The sequence below is a fragment of the Onthophagus taurus genome, chromosome 3 (genome assembly GCF_036711975.1).
Source record: "Onthophagus taurus isolate NC chromosome 3, IU_Otau_3.0, whole genome shotgun sequence".
Taxonomy (NCBI): Eukaryota; Metazoa; Arthropoda; class Insecta; order Coleoptera; family Scarabaeidae; genus Onthophagus; species Onthophagus taurus.
This window is the reverse complement of record NC_091968.1, coordinates 27,608,911-27,620,932: the sequence shown is the minus strand read 5'-3', so window position 1 is coordinate 27,620,932 and position 12,022 is coordinate 27,608,911. Positions and strand designations below refer to the sequence as shown.

Genomic DNA, 12,022 nt, shown 5'->3' with positions numbered 1-12,022 from the left:
GATCTAGTGTTAGTTCTAGTTTTAAACTAACGCTATTACTACAACTAACACAAGACCAAGAACTAGAATCATTCGGGTTTAGCCGTCTTAAGAGACGTGCGGCTAAACCCGAATGCTTCTAGTTCTAGGTCTAATGTTAATTCTGGTGACAGTGGTAGGTAGTGCTAGTTAGCATAAAATACAACACTATGTTGCATATCCTTATTGCACTAAAGCACTTCAAGAATCTTAGAAAAAAGTGGCAGGTGGGCTATGGACTTGTAGTTTTCGTATTTGTGATCATCCTCTATTTTATATATAGGAGTGACTTTTGCAATCTTCAGTTTAGCAGGAAAAGTTCCTTCCTCAGCACATTTTTTGAAAATTATAGCTAGTGCTGGAGCAATTTCGCTGTCAACTTTTTTCACAATATAAGAAATCAATCAATATTTTGTCTTCACTGTTTACCTGTTTCAGCTTCGAGATAACACTTAATATGTCTTGATCATCAATTGATGCAATGAAATAAGAGTTGATACTGTTTTTTTCATTCTTTTTGTACAGTGGACACTTTTAAAGGGAGACTCCCCTCTGTATAAAAGATAGAGGAAAAATGATATCAGTGTCTGAGGTTCGATTTTTATAAGAAACTTAATGGCGAATACCGCATATCGATATTTCTTACGGTTTCAGAAATACTAGCAAAGTCCATTATCTCAGACTAGGAGATTTTGAACTGCGCATGAATTTTTGGGAAAATGTGACGAACCAACTATCTTGATACTACTTATAAATATAACCTCGTTTTTGTTTTATTTCCAAAGAATACTTTTTCAAAATGTGCACATATAAGTTTTAAAGTTGTATGTTTCAAAGAAGACTTGAACGAGATATCAAGTGTACTACGAAATTTTATGCTCTCGTCGAATTTGCAAAAATATATAGAGTGGTCCATTTAAAAAATTAATTTTTATGTCAATAACTACTATAATATTGCTTTGAGGAAAAGCTAACTTATTCCATCGAATTCTGCATAAAAAGTTGGTTTGGGAATGTTTTCATAGAAAGGAAGATTTCTCAATAAAAAAAAAGTTAGGACGACTTTTCGAAAATGCACTTTTTCAAAAAACATCCTGTATCTCTGAAACCGTAAGAGATATCGATATGCGGTTTTCGCCATTAAGTTTCTTATAAAAATCAGACAGTGATATCATTTTTCCTCTATCTCTTCTAGAAAGAGGAGTTTTCTTTTAAAAGTGTCTAATTTGGCCCACTCTGTACAAAAATACGTGCAGCTAAACCCGATATTTTCTAGTTCTAGGTTTCTAGTGTTAGTTCTAGTTTTATACTAGCGCTATTACTAGAACTAACACAAGACCTTGAACTAGAATCATTCGGGTTTAGCCGTCTTAAGAGACGTGCGGCTAAACCCGAATGTTTCTAGTTCTAGGTCTAGTGTTAGTTCTAGTTTTATACTATTGCTATTACTAGAACTAATACAAGACCTAGAACTAGCATCATTCGGGTTTAGCCGTCTTAAGAGACATGCGGCTAAACCCGAATGTTTCTATACCTTTTCAAGCACAAATTGGAACTAATCAGAATCAAAATGACATTAGTCAAAATCATATTGGCAATGTCAATTTCAAATTGGCATTAGTCAAAATCAAATTGACAATAATCAAAATTAAAATGGCATTTGTCAATATCAAATTGGCAATAAACAATATCATATTGGCATTAATCAACAAATTTAGCACTAATCAAAAGCAAATCGGCATTAAACAAAATCAAAATGACATTAGTCCATATCATATTGGCACTTATGAATTTTAAATCGACATGGAAATAAAATTATATATCAGCATTAAATAAAATGAAATGGGCAAAAACATTTTATTGATTTACAAACACAGTAGATAACAATTATTACTAATATTACTAGATAACATAACGTTACCTACTTAAGAAAGTAGGTAACGTTATGTTTTAAATAACACTCTTAAAAATTTATATCTTGCATATTCAATGCAGAAGGGATAAATCGTTGGATGTGGGCAATAAACATTGCGCAATTGGCAACAGTAATCTTCTCCATATTATTATGAACGGTGTTCTCTAATTTCTGCATTCGATATTCTGTTTGAGTCAGATGATCCCGGTCAGCACCAGCCAAAATGTTATTTAGCTGTACAGCCATATTTGCTTTTACTCCTGCTTTTAATGCAGACCACGCTTGTTCAATAGGATGAAACATAGGGCTCTACGGACTTAGTCGTAAAAGTGTGTGGTGTTCAAATTCGTTTTCTGCAAAAACCTCTTCAATAGTAGAGTGGCATGGAGCATTATCAATAACTATATAATGCAACTCTAGTTTGGTAAAGGCCTTGCGCTCTTCTTAGGCATTGCCTCACAAATTCATTTGCTTCCGGCTTCTTGAAAGAGCCCCGACGTAGTTCGGAATGAATTAGCCCCATGTTTCCAATGCATCCTATTAGGTGAATATTCGACCCTCTGCAACCTGCAGACACTGTTGTGCAGCGAGTCCCTTTTTTTGAAGGACCCTGAGTCCGCGATATGAACAAATTAAAGTTTGTCTCGTCCATGTATATGATAGGTATATTTTGTGCTTGAAGATCCAATAAATTTTCTACATAAATACTCCTGCTTGTTTTCGTTTGAATACTATTCGCGTTCTCTGGTTCTCTACGAGCAGTCTTCAAAGTAAACATCAATCCATTGAGATGCTGTTGATCGCATTCGTTGGAGACATTGAGTGCAAAATCTTCACGGATTTTTTCACTCAGTCCTTTAAGAGTAATTTTAGGATTTTCTTCGACTGAACGTTCCATAAATTGACGGTGCTCATCAGTTATTCTAGCTCTACGTTTACCTCCTCACTGCTTTTCCGGTTGTTCTTGGTTGTTAACCCATCGATACGCGGTTCTTTTTGGCACCTGTAGTACGTTTGCAAGATTATGCCAGTCACCATTGGCATTATACAAAGCGCAAATCTGTGTCCTCAGATTTGCAGCAGCATTTTACTTTAAATAAGGCATCTCGTGTGAACATAATAGTTGAAATCTCGCAATAAATTACCATAAACTTGACACTAACCGATAAGTTAACAATTGTTTGACACCGATTTATACATTTATTTTTCATGCCATCTTGATATTGTTTGAAATTGACATTGCCAATTTGATTTTGACTAATGTCATTTTGATTCTGATTAGTGCCAATTTCAGCTTGAAAAGGTATAGTTCTAGGTCTAATGTTAGTTCTAGTGACAGTGGTAGGTAGCGCTAGTTAGCATAAGATATATCACTATGTTGCATATCTTTATTGCACTAAAACTAGAACTAACACTAGACCTAGAACTAGAAACATTCGGGTTTAGCCGTGCGTCTGAAGACGCACTTTTACACTAGCGCTATTACTAGAAGTAATACAAGACCTAGAACTAGAATCATTCGGGTTTAGCCGTCTTACGAGACGTGCGGCTAAACCCGAATGTTTCTAGTTCTAGGTCTAATGTTAGTTCTAGTTGCAGTGGTAGGTAGCGTTAGTTAGCATAAAATATGTCACTATGTTGCATATCTTTATTGCACTAAAACTAGAACTAACACAAGACTTGGAACTAGAAACATTGTAGTGTCTTCCCCAGCCAATTGGTAGTGCATGTCAGAGCAATTTTGGGCATATTACATAAATCTGTAAGTGGTAGTGCTAGCAACTTTCTCTAAATATATGCAAATGCGCAGGAAATAGGTCAAGCAGATCATCCATTGCTCGAATTGACGTTGTGCTTTTTTTATTATCCAATCCAGCTACTTGTTTTATTATTTAAGTACAGTCTTTGATTATATATAATATGGATTGAGCTAACTGAATATATCTACTAACAAAAATGTTGCTCAAGGTGAATAGACGTAGATGGAAAGCGATAATGTGAAAGTGTAACAAAGATAGATATATTATATGTCAGTACGCTTCTATATCTATCTCACTTCTATCAGTACACCCATTATATGGCAGTACGCTTCTATGTCTATCTCGGTTCGATCACCTTGCGCAAGCTATCTCTCTCGTTGGCTCAATCCATATTATATATAATCAAAGAGTACAGTATAAAATAATTTTGTTTTTTTGACGGAGACAACTTCATGTTTATTATGTCAAATTAATATTAATTATGAAGTTGGTTAATTAAAAAAAAACTATTTGTATCCAACTTCATTCTTTAATGTCAAAGTGACGTTTTAGTAACTTAAAAATAATCATTTAGGTTATAAATAAAAAAAGAAATGTGACATTCCAAAACATTTATTTTCATTTTTTAAACATAGCTCATATTTAAATATCTTATTTAAACATCAAATAGAAGATGGGCGCAATCTACAGGTCAAATAACAGTTATACAGTTTTTTTATTTTTTTTTTTTTAAATTTTTTATTTTAATTTATTTTTAATGTTTTTTTCTTGCTTTTTTTCAAATAAGTCGGAATTAAATAGCGAGGGTGGCACCTTCGACGAGGAAGTGAAGAAGGAACGGAGAAGATCATTTTTCTTTTTTCTTTTGAAGAGGAAAAAGAGTTTAATTATCCTCCCGTTCAGCCGCCTCCTGAGCCAAGACGTACGGCGACGCCTACAAAAAGAAATCGACAAGACATGAAGAGTTTCGAATCGAGGATTTATAACTTTACCAAAAAAGCCGGATCTGAACGTCTCCCGAATCGTAACCTCAACGACGGCGACCTGTTGGACTTTCTCGATACTTGGTGAGCACCCAAACGATCTTCTAAAGCTTCTTTTTGCATCAAAAGTTCATAAAGATCCCTTATACTACCTAAAAAAAGGATTAAAAAATTATTTTTATTTTTGACGTAAACAACTTCGTGTTTATTGTGAAGTTGGTTAATTTTAAAATTAATTTGTTGCCAACTTCGTGTTTTAATGTCAAAGTGACATTATAGGTTAAAATTTTTACCATAGGTAGTTTCGAGTAAACCTTTAACGGATTATCTTTAACCTAATTAAAAGCTAGTTCGCCCATAACTAACCGATCGGTTTACCATAACGTTTATCTTATCAATTAATTAATTTAATCCGCAAATTTAATAATAATAGTCCATAATATTTGATGAAAGAAAAGTCAATTTTTAAACGGCACAAAAGACCACCATCTCGATATAAACGTTGCGAAAGATGTTTTAAAGTTGTCCCTTTTCCTATTATCAACTCGTTGAAAAATGGAATTTACGAATTTCGATACTCTCCTTTTATACCAACGAAACCCAAACTCGAACCGACTCTAACTCCCCTTTTCACCTTTGATCTCCTTTTCTTGTGTGGGGGGTTTTGAGGGTAATAGAAGAGCTCTCTCGCTCCTTAATTTGTTTTTAATTAATTTTACATAAGGACCGCTAACGCAGTCGATTCCGTATTATATTTCAATGTTGATCGTTGAAGAGTCGAGTTACTAAGCAAACTAACCCTCAAGATCGGGACACTTGAAAAACAATTTGTAGCTATTTAAGAACGAAATTCCGCGAGTCGCAATCGATAAATAATAAATTAATAAATTAAGTTTTTAAGAACATTTTAATTAGAATATAATAAAAACATGATTTTATATCATTTTATGGATGAAATCGGGGTATTCCCCGAGTTGTTTATACGACGTATAAATCAAGGATAAGTTTTAATTGTTATTTAGTACATTTTTATTGAATTAAAAGTGGAACTAACACTAGATCTAGAACTAGAAACATTTGGGTTTAGCCGTCTTTTGAGACGTGCGGCTAAACTCGAATGATTCTAGTTCTAGGTCGAGTGTTAGTTCTAATGACAGTGTTAGGTAGCGCTAGTATGTACTAGATAATGCTATTATTATTGAACTACAACTAGAACTAACACTAGACCTAGAACTAGAATCATACGGGTTTAGCCGTCTTGAGAGACGTGCGGCTAAACCCGAAACTTTCTGGTTCTAGGTCTAGTGTTAGTTCTAGTTTTATCTGTTATACAGCGCCAAGTTGTTGTATATTTTTATTGAACTTACACTAGATCTAGAACTAGGAATATTATTACTATTATTTATCTAGAACTAGTTCTAGGTCGAGTGTTAGCTCTAGTGATAGTGTTAGGTAGCGCTAGTATGTACTAGATAATGTTATATTATTATTGAACTAGAACTAGCACTAGAGTTCACTTCGAGTTCTAGTAACAGTGTTAAGTAGCGCTAGTATGTACTAGACAATGCTGATTGTACACTGAGAAAAATGGATTGTACTATGCACTAAAAACATATTATAAGGTATAATACGTTTACTACGAATAGTGACAGCGAGACGAGATTGTATTCAGTATAATAAATATAATGAATATAATACAATAAATTACTGTATGTATAATATTTTTTCTATAATACGATTCGTACAATCTATTTCTCTCAGTGTATATTATTATTGAACTAACACTAGACATAGAACTAGAATCATTCGGGTTTAGCCGTCTTTTGAGACTTAGGGCTAAACCCGAATGATTCTAGTTCTAGGTCGAGTGTTAGTTCTAGTGGCAAAATTAGGGCGTCCTAGTAAACCCTAGATAATGCTAAACTGTATATTATTATTAAACTCTCTTAAATGGTTGGGATATAAGACATGAAAGTTTTTAAGGTTATAAAAGAATGTTTGAGGTTAGGTTATCCCAAATTATAAACTTCCAGAGTGACCAACTTATGTTATATAAAAGTTTAAAAACTGCTGATTTATCATTTTTTGTTGCGTTATTAAAGACTGTTTTCTCTAAATCGGCTAGGATATAAGAATTGAAACTATGAGGTTATAAAAGAATGTTTGAGGTTAGGTTATCCCAAATTATAAGCTTTCAGGATGACCAACTTATTTTATATAACAGTTTAAAAATTGCCGATTTGGCATTTTTTGCTGATTATGTTATTGAAGATTGTTTTCTCTTAAATGATTGGGATATAAGACATGAAAGTTTTTAAGGTTATAAAAGAATATTTGAGGTTAGGTTATCCCAAATTATAAACTTCCAGGGTGACCAACTTATTTTATATAAAAGTTTAAAAATTGCCGATTTGGCATTTTTTGTTGATTGTGTTATTAAAGACTGTTTTTTCTAAATCTGCTGGGATATAACAAATGAAACACTTTGAGGTTATAAAAGAGCGTTTGAGGTTAGGTTATCCCAAATTATAAGCTTCCAGGGTGACCAACTTATTTTATATAAAAGTTTAAAAATTGCCGATTTGGCATTTTTTGTTGATTGTGTTATTAAAGACTGTTTTCTCTAAATCTGCTGGGATATAAGAAATGAAACACTTTGAGGTTATAAAAGAGCGTTTGAGGTTAGGTTATTCCAAATTATAAGCTTCCAGGGTGACCAACTTATTTTATATAAAAGTTTAAAAATTGCCGATTTGGCATTTTTTGTTGATTGTGTTATTAAAGACTGTTTTCTCTAAATCTGCTGGGATATAAGAAATGAAACACTTTGAGGTTATAAAAGAGCGTTTGAGGTTAGGTTATTCCAAATTATAAGCTTCCAGGGTGACCAACTTATTTTATATAAAAGTTTAAAAATTGCCGATTTGGCATTTTTTGTTGATTGTGTTATTAAAGACTGTTTTCTCTAAATCTGCTGGGATATAAGAAATGAAACACTTTGAGGTTATAAAAGAGCGTTTGAGGTTAGGTTATTCCAAATTATAAGCTTCCAGGGTGACCAACTTATTTTATATAAAAGTTTAAAAATTGCCGATTTGGCATTTTTTGTTGATTGTGTTATTAAAGACTGTTTTTTCTAAATCTGCTGGGATATAACAAATGAAACACTTTGAGGTTATAAAAGAGCGTTTGAGGTTAGGTTATCCCAAATTATAAGCTTCCAGGGTGACCAACTTATTTTATATAAAAGTTTAAAAATTGCCGATTTGGCATTTTTTGTTGATTGTGTTATTAAAGACTGTTTTCTCTAAATCTGCTGGGATATAAGAAATGAAACACTTTGAGGTTATAAAAGAGCGTTTGAGGTTAGGTTATTCCAAATTATAAGCTTCCAGGGTGACCAACTTATTTTATATAAAAGTTTAAAAATTGCCGATTTGGCATTTTTTGTTGATTGTGTTATTAAAGACTGTTTTCTCTAAATCTGCTGGGATATAAGAAATGAAACACTTTGAGGTTATAAAAGAGCGTTTGAGGTTAGGTTATTCCAAATTATAAGCTTCCAGGGTGACCAACTTATTTTATATAAAAGTTTAAAAATTGCCGATTTGGCATTTTTTGTTGATTGTGTTATTAAAGACTGTTTTCTCTAAATCTGCTGCGATATAAGAAATGAAACACTTTGAGGTTATAAAAGAGCGTTTGAGGTTAGGTTATTCCAAATTATAAGCTTCCAGGGTGACCAACTTATTTTATATAAAAGTTTAAAAATTGCCGATTTGGCATTTTTTGTTGATTGTGTTATTAAAGACTGTTTTCTCTAAATCTGCTGGGATATAAGAAATGAAACACTTTGAGGTTATAAAAGAGCGTTTGAGGTTAGGTTATTCCAAATTATAAGCTTCCAGGGTGACCAACTTATTTTATATAAAAGTTTAAAAATTGCCGATTTGGCATTTTTTGTTGATTGTGTTATTAAAGACTGTTTTTTCTAAAATCTGCTTGGATATAAGAAATGAAACACTTTGAGGTTATAAAAGAGCGTTTGAGGTTAGGTTATCCCAAATTATAAGCTTCCAGGGTGACCAACTTATTTTATATAAAAGTTTAAAAATTGCCGATTTGGCATTTTTTGTTGATTGTGTTATTAAAGACTGTTTTCTCTAAATCTGCTGGGATATAAGAAATGAAACACTTTGAGGTTATAAAAGAGCGTTTGAGGTTAGGTTATTCCAAATTATAAGCTTCCAGGGTGACCAACTTATTTTATATAAAAGTTTAAAAATTGCCGATTTGGCATTTTTTGTTGATTGTGTTATTAAAGACTGTTTTCTCTAAATCTGCTGCGATATAAGAAATGAAACACTTTGAGGTTATAAAAGAGCGTTTGAGGTTAGGTTATTCCAAATTATAAGCTTCCAGGGTGACCAACTTATTTTATATAAAAGTTTAAAAATTGCCGATTTGGCATTTTTTGTTGATTGTGTTATTAAAGACTGTTTTCTCTAAATCTGCTGGGATATAAGAAATGAAACACTTTGAGGTTATAAAAGAGCGTTTGAGGTTAGGTTATTCCAAATTATAAGCTTCCAGGGTGACCAACTTATTTTATATAAAAGTTTAAAAATTGCCGATTTGGCATTTTTTGTTGATTGTGTTATTAAAGACTGTTTTCTCTAAATCTGCTGCGATATAAGAAATGAAACACTTTGAGGTTATAAAAGAGCGTTTGAGGTTAGGTTATTCCAAATTATAAGCTTCCAGGGTGACCAACTTATTTTATATAAAAGTTTAAAAATTGCCGATTTGGCATTTTTTGTTGATTGTGTTATTAAAGACTGTTTTTTCTAAAATCTGCTGGGATATAAGAAATGAAACACTTTGAGGTTATAAAAGAGCGTTTGAGGTTAGGTTACCCCAAATTATAAGCTTCCAGGGTGACCAACTTATTTTATATAAAAGTTTAAAAATTGCCGATTTGGCATTTTTTGTTGATTGTGTTATTAAAGACTGTTTTCTCTAAATCTGCTGCGATATAAGAAATGAAACACTTTGAGGTTATAAAAGAGCGTTTGAGGTTAGGTTATTCCAAATTATAAGCTTCCAGAGTGACCAACTTATTTTATATAAAAGTTTAAAAATTGCCGATTTGGCATTTTTTGTTGATTGTGTTATTAAAGACTGTTTTCTCTAAATCCGCTGGGATATAACAAATGAAACACTTTGAGGTTATAAAAGAGCGTTTGAGGTTAGGTTATTCCAAATTATAAGCTTCCAGGGTGACCAACTTATTTTATATAAAAGTTTAAAAATTGCCGATTTGGCATTTTTTGTTGATTGTGTTATTAAAGACTGTTTTCTCTAAATCTGCTGGGATATAAGAAATGAAACACTTTGAGGTTATAAAAGAGCGTTTGAGGTTAGGTTATTCCAAATTATAAGCTTCCAGGGTGACCAACTTATTTTATATAAAAGTTTAAAAATTGCCGATTTGTCATTTTTTGTTGAATGTGTTATTAAAGACTGTTTTCTCTAAATCTGCTGCGATATAAGAAATGAAACACTTTGAGGTTATAAAAGAGCGTTTGAGGTTAGGTTATTCCAAATTATAAGCTTCCAGGGTGACCAACTTATTTTATATAAAAGTTTAAAAATTGCCGATTTGGCATTTTTTGTTGATTGTGTTATTAAAGACTGTTTTCTCTAAATCTGCTGGGATATAAGAAATGAAACACTTTGAGGTTATAAAAGAGCGTTTGAGGTTAGGTTATTCCAAATTATAAGCTTCCAGGGTGACCAACTTATTTTATATAAAAGTTTAAAAATTGCCGATTTGGCATTTTTTGTTGATTGTGTTATTAAAGACTGTTTTTTCTAAAATCTGCTTGGATATAAGAAATGAAACACTTTGAGGTTATAAAAGAGCGTTTGAGGTTAGGTTATCCCAAATTATAAGCTTCCAGGGTGACCAACTTATTTTATATAAAAGTTTAAAAATTGCCGATTTGGCATTTTTTGTTGATTGTGTTATTAAAGACTGTTTTCTCTAAATCTGCTGGGATATAAGAAATGAAACACTTTGAGGTTATAAAAGAGCGTTTGAGGTTAGGTTATTCCAAATTATAAGCTTCCAGGGTGACCAACTTATTTTATATAAAAGTTTAAAAATTGCCGATTTGGCATTTTTTGTTGATTGTGTTATTAAAGACTGTTTTCTCTAAATCCGCTGGGATATAACAAATGAAACACTTTGAGGTTATAAAAGAGCGTTTGAGGTTAGGTTATTCCAAATTATAAGCTTCCAGGGTGACCAACTTATTTTATATAAAAGTTTAAAAATTGCCGATTTGGCATTTTTTGTTGATTGTGTTATTAAAGACTGTTTTCTCTAAATCTGCTGGGATATAAGAAATGAAACACTTTGAGGTTATAAAAGAGCGTTTGAGGTTAGGTTATTCCAAATTATAAGCTTCCAGGGTGACCAACTTATTTTATATAAAAGTTTAAAAATTGCCGATTTGGCATTTTTTGTTGATTGTGTTATTAAAGACTGTTTTCTCTAAATCTGCTGCGATATAAGAAATGAAACACTTTGAGGTTATAAAAGAGCGTTTGAGGTTAGGTTATTCCAAATTATAAGCTTCCAGGGTGACCAACTTATTTTATATAAAAGTTTAAAAATTGCCGATTTGGCATTTTTTGTTGATTGTGTTATTAAAGACTGTTTTCTCTAAATCTGCTGCGATATAAGAAATGAAACTGTTTGAGGTTATAAAAGAGAGTTTAAGGTTAGGTTATTCCAAATTATAAGCTTCCAGGGTGACCAACTTATTTTATATAAAAGTTTAAAAATTGCCGATTTGGCATTTTTTGTTGATTGTGTTATTAAAGACTGTTTTTTCTAAAATCTGCTGGGATATAAGAAATGAAACACTTTGAGGTTATAAAAGAGCGTTTGAGGTTAGGTTATTCCAAATTATAAGCTTCCAGAGTGACCAACTTATTTTATATAAAAGTTTAAAAATTGCCGATTTGGCATTTTTTGTTGATTGTGTTATTAAAGACTGTTTTTTCTAAAATCTGCTGGGATATAAGAAATGAAACACTTTGAGGTTATAAAAGAGCGTTTGAGGTTAGGTTATTCCAAATTATAAGCTTCCAGGGTGACCAACTTATTTTATATAAAAGTTTAAAAATTGCCGATTTGGCATTTTTTGTTGATTGTGTTATTAAAGACTGTTTTTTCTAAATCTGCTGGGATATAAGAAATGAAACACTTTGAGGTTATAAAAGAGCGTTTGAGGTTAGGTTATCCCAAATTATAAGCTTCCAGGGTGACCAACTTA

General features: G+C 32.2%; 1 protein-coding gene across 1 annotated transcript in view; it reads right to left on the bottom strand.

Annotated features, from left to right (window-relative positions):
• Nucleotides 1-4,289: 4,289 nt before the first annotated feature.
• Nucleotides 4,290-12,022, bottom strand: part of LOC139429626 (short neuropeptide F precursor) — an 89,453-nt gene continuing 81,720 nt past the window's right edge. The window contains exons 4-5 of the mRNA XM_071195589.1: nucleotides 4,686-4,828; nucleotides 4,290-4,627 (exon numbers count right to left, since the gene is read on the bottom strand). Of these exons, the coding sequence (XP_071051690.1) occupies nucleotides 4,577-4,627; nucleotides 4,686-4,828 (194 nt within the window). The 3' untranslated portion in view covers nucleotides 4,290-4,576. The remainder of the gene's footprint in view (nucleotides 4,628-4,685; nucleotides 4,829-12,022) is intronic.